The 17,176-nt window shown below is 40.7% G+C and overlaps 1 protein-coding gene across 2 annotated transcripts in view; it reads left to right on the plus strand.

Annotated features, from left to right (window-relative positions):
• Positions 1-17,176, plus strand: part of CA10 (carbonic anhydrase 10) — a 176,773-nt gene that overhangs the window by 132,829 nt on the left and 26,768 nt on the right. For both annotated transcript variants that reach the window (XM_071573875.1, XM_071573876.1), the window contains one exon: positions 7,779-7,964. In XM_071573875.1, coding sequence (XP_071429976.1) covers positions 7,779-7,964 — 186 coding nt within the window. The remainder of the gene's footprint in view (positions 1-7,778; positions 7,965-17,176) is intronic.

Here is a 17,176-nt window from a genome sequence, read left to right on the forward strand (position 1 = left end):
AGAAGGAACAATTTTTCATTGATCTGGATTTCTCACAAGTTTTTTGGCTTCTCTACCATTTAAAAGCATTTGAATATTTATGTGAGCCTTCAGATTTTGAAAAGGCAGCTCTTTTGACATCCCTTTAGCAGAGACAAAAATTATCCTTAACACAGTTTCTTAATGCAGATTCTTCAAACTAAAATCTCTTTATAGATTGGAAGACCAAATTAGGGTAATGAGATCTCCAAGCCCCAGTTATTCCCTCAATTACTTATTGACTCAGCCTAATTCTAAACCAAGGTTAATAAACTAAAAGAAGCATGCAAATGTAATTTTTCCCTTTCCTTATAATGTTTCTGACTGTGTCACAGCACAGGATGACACTTGTCATCAGTGGTGTGAAGGAGGCTGTGGATATTGGGAAGAATTCTGTGGTCAGACAGTGTGAGTCTGGCTTAGAACACCCCAAAACATCCTTTTCACTCATTAGAGGATGACACAGGGACATGACCCTTCACAAACCAATTGGGTTTCCTGCTGAGTAACCAGAGTCCCTCCAGGATTTCCCACAGTGGAGGCACATCCATGTCTGCTGGCAGAGCACTCACAGACTTATTTTTTTAAAAAACCAGTGGTCTCAGTGTGGAGTCTGTGCCCCAGAAAGAGCTTGGGACTTGCCCTAACCCCTTCACTGTTTCTCCTGGCTGAGGGTTCCTGCCAGGAAACTGCACCTTCCCCAGGTCCTGCTCTGGGTGAGGTCTCCTAAGGTCACATGGCAACAGGACTTGCTGTCACACATTCCCCTTCCACACTCCAGTTTGCTCACAGATATCCAGGCTGCAGATATCAAGATCCTACACAGCAGAAAAGGTGAGCATTGGGGTGCAGACTGGTTTCTACAGCAAAACATGCTTTATTACATGGGTTTTTTCACCCCAAACATCATGTAATGGATCCTTCCATCAGGACTCTCTTGGCATCAAGACACATCCCCCACTCAGACTCCTCCCTGGTCCCTTAAGCCTTCAGCCAATGCTGGAGGCAAAGCCCTTGTCCACCCTCTGAAGCCAGTTTTGCTATTTGCCTCTTTGAATAATTTGATTTTATTTTTAAAAAAAAATCCAGTGAAGGCTGTGGGATGAAATTCACCTATTGCATGTGGTATAAGCATAGTTGGAATATTTTAGATTAAGGAGGGTGTGATTTCAATGTAAAGCTGGTGTCAGCATGCACAGCAATTATTAATGCTGGACACCATCAGTTCGGTTGCCTCTGCTTTAGGCTACATAGTTACTAACAAGCAACAATCATTGCATTAATGGAGTAGTGGAAATACAAGGAAGCACTTTATTACCCTCAAAGGCAGCATGTGGCATATGGGCTCTGTGGGGTGTTTCCAGTGGCCTTGGAGCAGCTCCATTCCCTCTCATCCTATGGAATATAATTATCCCAGACTAACCATGACCCTGCGGGTCCTCTATTAAAATTATATTCTGTTACAGAGTGGAGTCTACATTATTGAAGCACATTATTTTGATCACTGGAATCTGACATATTGTGCTCATTAGCCAGTAAGTCTGAATATTTAATTTATGAGGTTCACTCCACATTTTTTATGGATCAGTCACTTAAGGGAAGTAAACAGGCAAACCTGCAGAGAAGTGACTGGGAAAAGTTCCTCCTGCAAATGGTGGTTTAAAAGCAGAGAAAAGTGTGTCATGCCATGTGCTGATACATGACACATTACATGAGGCAGGTAAACGGGTTAATTGGACTCATTAACATCATTTCCTTTTAAAAACTTTTCAACTCAGAAGATGAAAAGATTATGTTAATCTTTACACTTCTCTCTTACATTTTACATTTTTCACACGGGCCTTTTTTAATCAAATATTGATGATGATGCCTGTTGTTCTTCAAAGCCCAGCAATTAGATTCCAGCTCCCTCCCAGTAAGTGGTATTTCCTTATCTTTATTTCTCTCCCTTGCACGGGTTGTTTTTTTCATGAACACAACATAAGGTCCATTGAATTCTTGCCAGAAAAGGTGCTCTGGATGGGTTTTTTTGTCTGATGGCCGAGCAAGCTGCAGAGCTGTATCCAGCCCCAGCCCCAGACACCACCTGAGGACGGAACAGATCCCACAGTTCTGTCCCACGCCTGAATCCAGCACTCCTGAAGTCAAACCCAGGCATTATACACAACACAGATTATTTTCCTGTGGCAGTCCCCTGGGATGGTTAAAGGCAGTGTGGGATGGGTGGACACTGCTCTCTGCTGGCAGCAAGGAAAGCGTGCAGGAAACAGCTGGAATTGCCCTTAAAATTATCCTTAGAAATAAAGCATTTCCACAATTCCTTTCCAACCTGTTGCATACAATGATTAAGCGTAAAGGCAGGGAAAAGGAATTAGGTAAAATAACTTTTCAAATGTACAAATATTCAGCAAAAGCACCTAAATAAAACTGGATGCTCTGTAGAAAATAATTATTTAAGTACAATTTAATAATTCTTTGCTGTGCATTTGTCTCCAAATGTACACACACAGAGAATACCTCAGGCCAAGGACAGAGCTCTGAAAAGTCTGGAAAATCCATAGAACAATTGTTTCCTATTTGAGTATGTCAATCTGTTTAAGAGAGGACTTCAAAAAACAAGAATACCCTTTTAAATAACTGTTAAATAACTTAGAAGACTAGCCCTGGTAAATCATTTTATTTTCCAGCTTGGGTTCCTCCAAGAGCAGCTGGAAGAATCAAGGCAACACCATAAAACTACTCCTAAAACTTACTCCTAAAATTAAAGCATAAGCATGAATGTTCTGGTGCAGTCAGATTTCAAACCCTGAAGCAGCCTCAGCTTTGCTCAAGGGAGTTGAAGGTACTTCCTACACCCCAGTCAGGTAAATCAGGGAGGGCAGTACTTTGTATCACTGGTCAAGATACCATGAACAACCAGAAAAAAGAAAAAAAATTAAATGAAAGGAACTTGCCTGGGGGACTCAGAAAAACATGATGCAGTTTATTACCACACATAGAAACTCAGGCTCAGGTGACCTGAGCTAAAGGGTGAAGGTCTCCATAAGAAGATCCTACCTGAGTGTCAGACAGAAAACAAACCAACCTGGCATTCATGTTGACTTACCCCAGTGAGAGAAAAAACAATTGCCCATTTATTTATGCATGTTTTCTGCTGGAATATAAGACTCCAGGAGGAAACAATGGAATCCAATTGGCAAATGATGAAAAATTGGATATTGAAGGACATGAAGCCGAGGCACTACAACTCCTTCACAGCTCAGTCCTTGGTGATTTGCTTCCCTCCACAGCACTAGGCCCTCTTTGGACTGTGTATTTTCATCCTGAAGAAAGGAACATCTAATATTGCAGATAAGATCCAAGGACACCAGAGCAGGCAGCCACACACAATTGATTTTCTCGTTCTCTTCCATTCTGTGCTGCTCCACTGGCAGGTGCTGAGACAGGTTTAAAAATGTTCTTGGAACTAATCTTCAGACCACTCTTACTTGAAAAAATCCACAATGTGTTATGTCACTGTTTGTGAAGGCCCAGGAAGCAAAGAGCCCAAAGGTGCCAGTGAACTGCAGGTGTGGAATGGGATCCAAAGGCAAAGGAGCCCTCCCCAGTCCTGCCCTTTTCCTCCTGCATTCCCTCCTCCCATTCCCAGCATGACTTCACCCTGAAACAAGCTGCTTTTTCCACTGCTTGGGGTTTTGGAGGGGATTTTAAAACAGACTGAAATGTAAAGATGTAGGCAACAAAGGAAGCTCTGAAAAATACTTAGTTCAGGACTATCTGTGGAAAAAAAAGATGAAGGGAACAGGATATACAGTTAACGAGGACAAAACAAAAATTCTTTGACAAATACAGGGTTAGGTTAAAGAACATACTTGCGGGGGGAATTGTTTAGAGACTGGAGTTTCTATGGCTTTTGTTTAGCTTGGTCTGGGACTTTTGTTGAGTTTTTTTATTGTACTGCTTTTCTCCCTGATGGTCATAAAGATCTGTAGAGTTTCAAGGTAAACACTAATCAAAGAGTTTGTGTTTCTTAGGTATGCATTGCTTTGCTTGTGTTCCACCTTTCAAAGGACAGAATTGGGACTTTTTTGTGATCCCAGAACCAGTGATTTATACAGAGCTACCACAGGAGTATTCAGGTTTCACTGAAAAATCTAGTCTAGAATATGTCAGCCCGTGTGGATGCCTTGCATCAAGATAAAGAGAGAGAATGATGCTGCTGGGGAATTACCTGCACAAAGCTCTCTGAAGCAAGAATTAAAAGTAATGAGATTAAATAGAAAGTAACTACATCAGGAATATGTTAATAAATTAATTAAAGTCTACCAAAGTTGATCTATTCCATAATTAAGGCCAAAGCCCATGAACGTGCTCTCTTCTACTCAGGGACTTTGCCACAGGTAAAATTACCTGTTTGGAAATGTTTTAAATCTGTGAGGAAAATGGGGTCAGCTGAGAAGGTGGTCTGATCATTAACTTTGATGATTTTGGACTTTGCTGTTCTCCCAGCCCAGCTTTATTGATGATTTAATATGTTTTCTTTACTGCTGTCTCATTTCTGGTGCATAAGATAAATGTGAATATTGATCTTTTTTAAAAACAGGAGGTCAAGATTTAGTGCTCTTTTTTTCCCAAAATGTGTTGGCTGGGTCTCCATCTTTATTTAATTTTCAAGTCAAACTCACACAGAACAAAACAGTTATTTCACAGCAGAGCAAGAAGTGGTACAAAGCCCTTCACAGTGAAGGACTGAGCACCTGAGATTAGTCTGACACATTGAGGAAATAGTTATATAGATCTTAACAGATCTTTTATGTGATCCTGTTAAACTACCCTGTAACATTTTATCCAGTCTCCACATATAAAAAACAGATGCTGTGCTTTCTGGAGTAGCAGATAGTGTTGACTGTACCAGACAGACGCAACATCTTTCCCAGAAGGTGCCCACTCTTCATACTGTTTGTTTTCTGGGGGAATGTACAACCTGCAAAAACACCTCAACAACTTCTGCACATGTGACATTTCCCACTTGCAGCTTTGCCAGCTCTTTGAGAGTGCAACACAAGAATGCACCATCACTTTGAAGGCTCAGGACCATAAATATGGAGAATCCTTCTCTCACCAGTAGGTTCCCACAGGGAACAAGACCAGAACCTCATTTCCTGCAGCAGCAGTTAAAACTGTGCACAGGGAAAAGGAAATGTAATATTCATTGTGTAAAAGGCATTTGTGGATGCTGAGGGTGAACACACTTGTGTGATTCTGTGTCCTAACTGTAAATGGTTTTACTTGAAATGTTCACCTTTAAAGGTGATGAGATACCGGGTTTGTACATAAACAATATCCTGCACTACAATAAAGAAGCTCACGGTGTTATGGTGGCCATCAAGGTGGAGCCTGGGCAAGTCCCAGAGCCTCCAGGAAATAAAAACCTTCCTAAATATTTCAGTCTTTTCATTCAGATGTGATCTGAGTAGATGGAAAATACAAGACACTACTTCTTGTAGAAAGCAAATACCCATGAAAGAAGTGCCCACGGAAAGTTGCTGGTGATGGTGGTCCATGTTAACACCCCCAAGAAATGGGCATGTCTTGGCAGTGCAGTTTGGTGCTGGATCTCCAGGGGTATGTGCAGCTGTTCTCCCCTTGGGCACACACTCATAACAAGAAAACTGGGGCTTCACTTAAACCTCAGAGGGCACAGAAAGGGCAAGACCTTGTATTTTTGATGTTGAAGATCTTGTAGCTTGTCCTGCCTGGTGCCCAGGCTGTGTGCCCATGCAGGAGAGCTTTATAGTCTCCCTTCAAGTGCTCATTCATCCCTCCCTGCAGGTCAGAGACGAGCAATGTCAGATGCTTCACTGCCTGCCTGGTGTTCTCCCTCTGCAGCTGTGCAGGGAAATTCTGTTTTGAAACAGTCAATAGCATCTCATTACGAGCACTGCATTTTTATGAGGGGGGAAATGAGAAAGACAAATGTTACTCCTGTTCATGAATTTGCCTCATCATTTCCCCTCTCTGCTCTGGGGAGAGTTATTTGATGCATATTAGGGGTTATTTGGGTCACTTTTACCTTGAGAGGGAAAATAATGGCAACCTCATTTGAGATTTGTACCAGTTTAAGTAAGGAAATGGATTCTGCATGTTTTGCATAGCTGCTAAATTTAACTGAGGGTTCAGTGAAGCATGAGCTTCCAAATGTGAATAAGAGGCTCTAACCACTTTCCCCTATTTGTTTTTAAACTACATTTGTTACTTATGATTAGCAATTTCGTGTCATTCATATGCAGTGTGCTGAAACTGAATTCAATAAACTGACCTTCTCCCACCTATTAAGTTAAACTTGGTATTTAATTATTATGCATGCCAAGTGAAGCAGAAAAACTAAGGAGCATTTATAAATAAAATCATTGTGGGTTTTTGCAATGAATAGGAATATTTGTCTTTATTACTTTTCATAGGAAATTTATTACTGCTTATTTCGAACTGGAATAAACACCAAAAAAAATAGAACATCTGTGTCAAAGAGTAAAGAACCACAACAATCAAAAGCTGTTTAATCTCATCCATTTAGTTCTAGTGCACAGTCTGTTCAGTGTAACTTTTTACAACGTACTGTGCAAGAAAACAGGTCATTTAAACTCAGTAATTAGTATTACAGATAAAATGACACTGCAGCAACGTTAATTACTGTAGTACTGATGTAGTATAGGATATAATACATAATAGTCATGTCTTCAATTTTAAATTGAAGTGCAACAAAGCATATTATTCCTACGCTTCCACTTCTTAAATTAAATTAATCTTATTCAAGTGTACATTTGTATCCATGCAGAATGTTTTTAAATAAATCATAGTTCTACTTTAAGTCAAAACTGGCATATTTTAGTTTCTAATGGCATAAATTAAGCAACTTCTTGATACAGAAACTTTTCATTTGACAGTGGAAATCATGATAGAATTATATTCCATATGAAAAATTTCCACCATCATTTTCTTTTCCATTACAGCAGCTGTAAATCAGTTTGCAAATGAAGCACAACATTCAGTCTTTTTAAAAATAAAGATGAATCTCAGGGAGCATTACAGCTATTGGGGGTGTAGTGGGACCTAGACATATATGATCAAATTGGAATTAATTCTGTACTGCTATGGCTAAAAGATTTAGCAATTGTACATATGAAATATTCATAACAAAACAAAGAGACTTGCAGAGGAAGGCAGCGAAAATTTTTACCTGCAGCTCTGGGAGGAGTAGAGTTCCCTACTAATGAATAATTATGTCTCTGCTTTTTGCAGCACCTTTACTTTTGGGTAGCTTTGTTATAAATATTAAAAGGAGGAAAAAAGAGGTAAATTTCAGATTTGTTCAAGTGTGCTTAAATAATTTATGTCAGCTGAAATGTTCCCATTTTCAGTGCAGAAATGTTGTAATGGAGCCATTATTCAGACCTTGCATAAAAAGTGCTCTAAAAGCTTACTTATTTAGCAGTGTAACAACCCTATTCACCACGTTAACAATGTGCCCCTGGCTAAAGTGTGTACATATGGATTTAGCAAAATATTTGAATAGACAATATAAGACTCAAAGCAGAAGTTGAAGTGTAACCTCAGGTCTGTTATTTCATCTCCCAACAACAAGACGTGAAGCTACATTGGAATGAAGGTATGAAAAGAGCAAAATCCTCAAGCACACACAACTAGTTTCTAAGATTTGCAAATTATTGTTTAAAAAATGCTTTTTCCCCCTCCCACCATAGGTCAGTGGGACAATGTATAACACAGGGAGACACGTATCCCTACGACTAGACAAGGAGCACTTGGTCAACATCTCTGGAGGCCCAATGACGTACAGTCACCGCCTGGAGGAGATCCGGTTGCACTTCGGCAGTGAGGACAGCCAGGGCTCAGAGCACCTCCTCAATGGACAGGCCTTCTCTGGGGAGGTAGGTCACCAGCTTGGGGGGTACCAGTATGAATTCCTCATGTTCTATTCCTGCCTGAAGCTATTTGCAAATTAATTGGTACTTGTAAAAATGTTGTTTTCCTGTATCTGTTCTGAAAATCAGGGAATTTCGGGTTTTTTCTTGCCCATGGGCTGCAAATTGTGTGATTGGTATCTAAAAATCAAAGTGCTGTGTGTATTGTATGCAGAGATACCCTCTATTCTCATCTGTGCTACTCACAAAGTAATCAAGTCTCTTCTGATGGGTCCTTTATGCCTCTTGTAAAGGCAGACACAAGATTAAGCACAAATACTGAGTGCCATAAATTGGTATAAAGTGCTGGTTCTGCCACACACTGGTGTGTAACACTCTGCACTATCACCCTGCCTTTGAATCATGCAAAAATAAGGTGATACTCAATTTCAGAGGTGATACTCCAGAACTCTGCTCAAGAAATAAAGTTGACTGCACAAGTAATCCCTGGCAGAATTGGGACTTGTGTTGTGTTTTAAATACATGTCTCTAAGTGTCCCAGGACTGACCATAACCCTATGATCCTGAAAGCTCTTGCAGGATGGCCCATCACTCTTGCTGCATAAATATTTTAGCATCTTATATGGAGTACTTTTTCAAGATGAGCATTAGAGTTTGCAGGTTTTCTGGGACAAACAAGGCAGAATCTTTCCATTTTCCTTATAGAGGAACATTTTTACATAGAAGGGATGCTCGAGATTTGCAGTATCCCATCCTTCTTCAGCCTGGGCCATGGCTAGGAACTGCCTGGCATGCAACTCACTCCACAACTCAAAATGATGCCTCAGAATAACTCTGCACTACTGGAGGGATTATGTTTAAAGACTCTGGGTATCCCTATTGCCATTCTTTCAGAATACCAAAAAGAATAGGTTTTTGATCCTCAAGCACTTATTTTCTTGGAGATGAGTAATTAACTTGACATCTGTACTTCCCATCACAGACTCTGGGGATGAGTCAGTTAATGTGTGGCATTTTCTTTGGCACTGAGCAACAGCAGTTATTTTAGAGTAAGAAATTAATTGCAGAGTTGCCAAATGATGGTGTTATAATTGATGGAAATCACTGGCTTTGTTTTACAAGCTACATAAATGTATAATACAGCCAGTGGCAGCTCTCTCATGGAATTACTCATGTCTGACACAACTGAATTCTGGTTGCCTTCATTAAATTCTATGATAAGTGAACATATAAAATATTGCTTCTTTAAGAGCTGCAAGTTAAGCATGTTGTAGTAAATAAGGTCTTTGTGGTTCAGACTTAAACAAGAGCAATATTCACACAAAAGAAAGTTGACGACAAGAAAGCAAAAACATACCATTGCACTGGATATGAGGTATCAGCATCATTTTAGATGTATTTAAAGGAATTTTTAAGTTAAAAAGTTATCAGTCCTAGCCTATAACAATGTAAAAATGTATGACATTGTTTGGCAATGCTTAATACTGGGCTCTTCTGGCATTGAAAGTAGAAGGTTTGAAGTGCTATTAATATTTAGTGTTTGCTAACAGAGTCCTCAAGATTTTCTTACTAAAAGCAGAAAACCCAGCTAAATGGAAACTGCTGTCAATCAGTCAGGCAGGCACAGCTGGATGTGCAGGATTCATGGACTTAATCTGGATTCTGAATGGAAGATTAGCATCTTCACAGGATGATCTGTCCTGATAGCCAGAGATGGATCTCTTAGGACAGGACAGATGACTCTGGGGAGATGCATCTCCCTTGATAACAGAGACAAACAACAGGAGAAGGAGTTTAGACAAGACAACTCCTTTTCAGATGCTGACATGAATTCTGTCCTTTGAGGATGTGTTTTTCAAAGTTCCAATAAGGTCCAGTGTTAATTACTAATTTGAACCTGCATCTGCACAGTTAAGTCTCACGTATAGAGCCCATACTGTTCCCAAAGTAGGAGCACAGATGCAAATCAATCCTGCTGAACAAACAGCATGGCTGCAAATCTCAGGGCAGGACAGCAACTGATGGTGTTCTTTGGCTGTACATCCACCCATACAAGAGCTGTCTGTGTAAATGAGGGCTCTTTGATAAGCTCCAAGCACTGGAAAGTGAAATGTCTCCAGCTCCCAGCAACTGGAGTGAGAAAGCTGTAAACAAGCCAGTCCCTTCTGATGGAGTGTGTGTCTCTGGAATGGAACTTGTGCTTTCAACATTGTTGCTGCTAATTACTATTCAGCTCTGCATTGGATGGTGCTGTCAGAGGAGATGGGATAAAGAAAAATAACTGCATGGGCTCATTAGTCTAATTTAGCTAGTGCAGGTAAGAATAGCAATGAATATTTGCTGGCTTAGGCTTTAGCAACCAGAGAAAATCATTGCAGGATTGCAGTGTGTGACTGCCAATTGCACACTGAGCTCCCATGGCAGTGACTCCTCACTGCTGCTCTCAGTTGTGTTGGATGCACCCAACGTGGAATTTACCAAAACCTGTTTTGCTGTGGAAACAATTGCCAGGAAGTGTGATCCATTCCAGCAGATCATAATCAGATTATTCCTTCTGCTCCATCCTCCACTCCTACCCATATCTCTCCCCTCATTTTCACTGAGGTCTCCAAGACATTAAAGTCAGCACAAATACTTAGAAATGGTGCAGGCCCTTTTTAAGCATTTCAGCCAGAGAGAGAAGGGGAGCCTGGGCAGATGCCAGGGCAGAGGGCACCACATCTCCCTCATAGCCCCAGCAAATTTGGATTGGCTCACACAGACCTAAATTAAATCCAAGTACAGCCAAAGCAGAAGCTTTAAAACAGCCCTGATATATCTAGAATTTGCTGCAATGTTCTTTACACATCTGGAAATCCCACCTAACATCCATACCAAGGAAGCAGTTTGTGTTAGGGACCTTTATTGCCCAGTGAAGATGTTCTGCAAGTGGGCAAGCACTCAGACAAGCTGGAGAGCACTGGAGTGGTACCATGGCATGAAAAACAGCCTAGAAAGAGCAAATTGCTTCAAAATGGACTGTGGTCTGAATGATACCAAGAGGCTTGTAATTTCCAGGCTTTAACATACAACTCAGTGTTAAAGGCTGTCAAGAGAAATCTCTACAATAATCTTGTTATGTTTTAGCCCCCAATTATCGCTTTAGAATAGACAGAATAACTGAACTAATGCTGAGCAGTTTGAGTGTAAGGGCTTTAAAAGTGTGTATCAGATTATCATGAATATGTTTGGCACTGGTAAAGTGGAAAGGCAGGCAGGCTTTGGAATGCTTAAATTAATAAATAAATAAAGCATTTCCCTGTCCCTGTGATACAAACTTGAGTGTGTTTAGTTCCCTCTTCTTTGCATAAGACTCCTCCTGTATTACAACGATTAAAAGAAAATCTTGGCTTAAGCAAAGTCTCCAGATAAGACACCAATCGTGTGTCTGCTGCCTAATTCCTCTGTGCATAACAGGTTTTAATGCTCCAGAGTCTGTATCTTTGAATGAGAAAGACCATTTTCCCTTCAGACAGCAGCAGTACAAACTGCAGAATTGACCAGAGTGGTGTTGTTCAGGCACTGTGTGCCTTGTTAAAATAAAAAGGTAACCTCAAAAAAGGTTCATGGTGAAAATGGGACCCTTTAACTTTACCATGTGGCAAAGTCATAAAATCCAAACCACTTTTTTTTCCCCTAAGCATAAAAATGAAAAATGTGCTGCAGGAGACCTGCAATCACTTTCTGGCTCTGCACTGTAACAGCTTTATCAGTGCAAAGGCAAAAGTCAAGGAGCTCAATTATTTGGGGTTATGCACTTTTCACAAACTCAGTGGCTGGAGACTTTTAAACAAGAGATTATAGGCCTCCACATATGAAAAAAAAATGCTTCTTCCCTTCACACCCTTCCAAAAAGCCATGGAAAGATTATAAACACACAATGATTTCATCTGTTACAGAAGAAGTAAAGTGGAAGTGAGAAGAGGATCTAAAAAAGTGGATGCATATTGCAAGCTGTACACACAGTTTGGAACTGAGATTTCCTTTTGCTGCTGCCAAAAAAGCCACTAAGAAAACGAAAACAAAAAAAAAATGCAAGAAACTGGGAATCAAAGGGATAAGCTGAACATTGTGAAACATCAGTCTCCTCTAGCTGCTGCAATTTCTTTAACTGCAGGCATGTTCTGTGTGAGTGGGGAACTTCTAGTGATAGTAAAGGATTACTTAGGAGAGAGATCAGTGTCTCAAATCCAGCTTGTGATATTTTTGGAAGCAGGACTGTCCCACAGCCAGCCTATGAGAACCAGCCAGCCAGCTGGAATAATTTAATCCAGCCTGCTGCAGGGTGCTCTGAATTGTTAAATCAGAAACAGTGGCTCTGCCACTGGGACCTTCTGTACCTCTGACTTACCTGTGCAGTTCCAGCCTCCCCCAAAACACTAATGGTGGTACCATTTATGGAAGAAACTGTGACTTTTCATCTGATTGTGCTGGTACAATGTGTCCTTCCTCTTCTTTTGGAGCCGTTTTTAGAAATGGTGCAGGCCCTTTTTTAGTATTTCAGCCAGGAGATAAGTTTACTGTACTCCAGCCCTTATTAATGGTGAAAAATAAGCCTCTAAGGAAAGTAGCAGATGAGGGAACACATGTCTGATGGTAAGGGGGGCTCACTACAGTCTCTATAACCTTCAGATTAATGTTCAGCTTCAAAGGAGAAAGTCAATAGGATAACAAATTAAATTGATACAGGATCAGAATATAAATAAGGAAGAGGTGTTGGTATTGTCATCACTTAAGTGTAAGGAGGCTGCTCATGTGAGTCATTCAAAAGCAGTGGAGGATGAGTATGTGCTTTAGTTGTTAGAATGCACCTCTATCCTCCCTGAAGAATAGTAGTGGCTTCACCCAAAATTTTATAAAATATCCATAGACAGCAGAGTTAAAGTCCAAAAAACACTTATCCATGAACATATCACAGAATCTTCTGAGCTTGAAGGGACCCACAAGGATCATCGAGTCCAACTCCTCAGTGAATGTCCCATACAGGATTCTTGTGTTTTCTCTAAACCAAATTCAATTTTATGTTTTAAGTTAAATAGGATTTTATTGCCTGCCAATATAAGGATAGGATTGAACAGTATATTAGCACAGATTAAGGAATATTCACACCTGACTGTGGTCTAGTAATTCAAGAGCTCTCAATCATCCAGTGGAAATTCCTTTCCACCTTCTATTGACTTTTAAAGGAAGTGAGACTCTCAAAGAGAGATCCATCTTAGTAGCTGCCTGCCTGCTCTGTCTCCCCTCACAAACTACCTGAGGATGAAATGATCTCCTCTCCCTCTGGCCAGCAGAGCCCCTTGGATTGGAAAGCATCATCCACAGGGGAATAAACTGGTCCAAGGCAGAAGGCTGCTGAGATACGGTGAACAACAAAGCTGGCAGGAGGCAGACTTGGAAACCTCTGTCATTTTATAAAATAAAACTTAGCAAAAACATTTTCAAACCTTCCCCGAATACTTCTCAATCTCCCAAAATCTAATAGTGAAAATCTGAATGCCAGGTTTTATTCCTCAGATTTTTCCCACATTATTTTGTCCTTAAAGAATTCAGAGTATACAAGTTACATGCTTTTAACTCCCACTTTGTTGATGGGTAAGAAACGGCTCTGCAGATAAAAGTGGAAACTAATTCTGCACACAACTCCATTTACCTGCTTGCATGTTCCCTTAGTTTTTGTAGGTTTTTTCTTTTTGTGGGAGATCTTCAGTATTATGTATATACTTCATGGACAACAGACAGTGAAACAAGAGCTAGGAAAGGGTGCAAAGAGGCAGAAACAGAACCAGAGAAACATCCCTGGTCACTTGGCAGAAACAGGAGCATTAAAGCACCATCAGAACAATGGGCTGAACTCCAGGTGTGTTGTGAGCAGCAAACAGGCAACATTTAAAGTTTCTCACCAAGGAAACTTCTCCTTTAGAACTACTCTGTTGGAGAGCACAAGAAAGATTACTTTCCAGGAATATGGAACAGAAAATTTTGTGGTGTATTTTACATCAAAACACCATAAACTTCCTGTAGTGGCGACGTGCTAAAAATACATCTTAATCCTTAGTGACCTTCAAAAGCACTTTCATCTTTAACTCTGTTGAAGTGGAATAGTTGACTTCTAACTTATGTTCCTTCCTGTAATTTTTTGGCCTACACACTCATCTTCAAGTCATGGATAATATACGCTTGTTAAATAAAAAATCCCCAAACTCGGGAGCCAGGAGAAGTTATAAAATCAACCCAAGGTGTAGCAACTATAAATCACTGATCATAAATATAGAAATAGAAAAATACCCAGCAAGTACAACTCATTTTTATATGAAGGGCTGCACTGCCAGGCAGCACCAGGGTACTCCTGCACTCCTGGTTTTACATTTAGTGCTGTTGTAGTCATACTGCTGTTTCTAAAGGAAAATTAGATTCTAGAAATAGCCTGGGTTATCCTTCCCTTAGGAAAACCCTTAATTACACAAATCAAGTTGTATGATGTCCAAACTTTATATCAGCAGTAAAGAATTTTACTTCATGTAGAATCAGCTTCTCCTACCATAAATACCATTCCTGACATTTTTTCACGTTTCTGCAACTTGATTAGCAGTGGAAATACAAATAAGGCTTTTGACTTTTTTTTTTTTTTTTGCTAGGGGAAGAATTTATTATAGGCCTAAGTGTGCATTTTATGATATCTCAGGTAAAACAGGAGAAGTTTAATGGTTTTGTTTGAAGCAAACAGTAATAGGGTGTTTCTCTTGCTGTATAAGGCTCAGAAGTTCAACTGTTGCCCCAACAGGAATCAGGATTGGACCTGATGCAGCTGTGGCTCTTGACAGATACCAACTAAGAAAAAGGCACCAGGGGAAAATTACATATTTATGTCTTTTAGCAGAAAGACTGACAATAACATATAATTGAAAGGAACAGTCATTTAATTTTATAATCCTAAACAATCATTAGATACCATCTGGAGATTGAATGATGCTTTAGAGGAAGTGTTTAACCCTTTGTAAAATTTGAGACTAAATTTCAGGTACCCAAGCAGCAGGTTGATCTTTGCTTTAGGCTTGCACTTTTTCATTTTATCAGATTACTGAGGTATTTGTGTGGTCACTGGAGGTGAAAAGTTACAGTTCAGTGTCACATCAAATAAATGAAGTTCCATAGATTCTGTCTGCTATACACTGAAATTTAAGAATCTGTACTGGCAGATTTTTAGAGGGGTGGTTTAGAGTTGTTGTTTTTTTGTTTTCTCCACATAAATGTTCCTGGCCACAAAATGCTCCTTTATTATAAACTACTTTTCTGAATGTGATGAACTCTCCATCCCTTTGCAGAACTGCAGGAGCTGCCCAAACAAACTGCAGGCTCTGTGACAATGTCAGCTGATATCAATGCCCATGTGACACAGCAAAATATCTGCTGTAGGGAATGATAAACACTGCATGTCTTAGGTACTGAGTGAGGCAGATCCCTTTAGTTATAAATATAATTTTTGCACATGTTTACTCTTTGGTTACCAACTGTCCTCTTTTTTGGAGGGAGGGAGAAGAGGAAGAGAGTGTCAGTGCACTGAGAGCACAGTCTGTCACCCACTGTAATCTAAATCCCTTTGGTGCCTCAATTTTAAAATCCCACATCACAAAGCAGTAAGGTGGAGTTTTTCTGCTTAGAGTAGCAGCTGTAGGATTTGCTCTTTTAAACCACTGGGACATGAAAACACTGAGCACTCTAAACCTCCAGTGTCACTTAGGAACTATTTGCTTTACCTCGTTCCAAATTATTATCATTGGTTTAGGGTGACTTCACTTGCTACAGGATGATTCTTCTTTAATTAAAGAGTAATTCACCTCTGCAGGCAAAAAACCTACAGTCATTTTGAAATGGGTTTTATGTTACTTGGTAATCATGTTTCCATTATACTTTTTGTAAGTTTTAGCTTTTCCCCCAAATGTATTTAATGTAACATTAAAAAGAAAGGAGGAATCAGACAAACAACCTGTCCAAAAGCTCTTGCAGCTGCCATGGACAACTATGAAAGAAAATAAAAACAGGACAGTCCAGGGTTGATAACAGGGTGACGAGGATCAGATCCTAAACAGGACAGTCCAGGGTTGATAACGGGGTGCTGGGGATCAGATCCTAAACAGGAGAGTCCAGGGTTGACAACAGGGTGACGGGGATCAGACCCTAACCAGGACAGTCCAGGGTTGATAACAGGGTGCTGAGGATCAGATCCTAAACAGGACAGTCCAGGGCTGATAACAGGGTGCTGAGGATCAGATCCTAAACAGGACAGTCCAGGGCTGATAACAGGATGATGGGGATCAGACCCTAACCAGGACAGTCCAGGGTTGATAACAGGGTGACGGGGATCAGATCCTAAACAGGACAGTCCAGGGTTGATAACAGGGTGACGGGGATCAGATCCTAAACAGGACAGTCCAGGGTTGATAACAGGATGATGGGGATCAGATCCTTAGCAGGACAGTCCAGGGTTGATAACAGGGTGATGGGGATCAGATCCTAAACAGGACAGTCCAGGGCTGATAACAGGGTGCTGGGGATCAGATCCTAAACAGGACAGTCCAGGGTTGATAACAGAGTGACGGGGATCAGATCCTAAACAGGACAGTCCAGGGCTGACATCAGGTGAGACACAGCACTGAAGATACAGTGAGGTTGCTCAGGCTCTTGTCAGTTTGGTGCTGAGCACCCACACCCCACACGTGTCTCTGTTTCAACAACTCTTTTAATGACTAAGTGGAAGCAAACCCATCTAGTTCTGAGCTCAAGAATGGCCTTTGGACCCAGAGAGTGGGGGGTCAGTTTGCAAACTCTCTTCTTCAGCAATTTTTATGTTACTCTGTAAAAATGGAAGAGCTTCAGACAATGAGTGTGACCCTAAATTTGAACAGTCTAAACTTGTTGGCAGAGTTCTCTTTGGGAGACAGGGGCTGTGGGGGGAACCTCATCCTTCTGAGACTGAGTCAGGGCAGGAGGAGCTCCAGCTCTCACCTCTCTCTCCTCCCTCCCAGTAATCTCTGTTTCCTAAGCCACTGTGGCAGCTGTGAACCCTCCCCATCAGCTCATTTCTGTAGCTTCAGCTACTCCTCTTCTCTAGGTCTTTGTCCCTCACCTAATGTTTAACAGGTTCTTAGGAGGCATTTTAATATCTTAGCAAAAAGCCA

Source organism: Pithys albifrons, chromosome 19 (assembly GCF_047495875.1).
Source record: "Pithys albifrons albifrons isolate INPA30051 chromosome 19, PitAlb_v1, whole genome shotgun sequence".
Classification (NCBI taxonomy): Eukaryota; Metazoa; Chordata; class Aves; order Passeriformes; family Thamnophilidae; genus Pithys; species Pithys albifrons.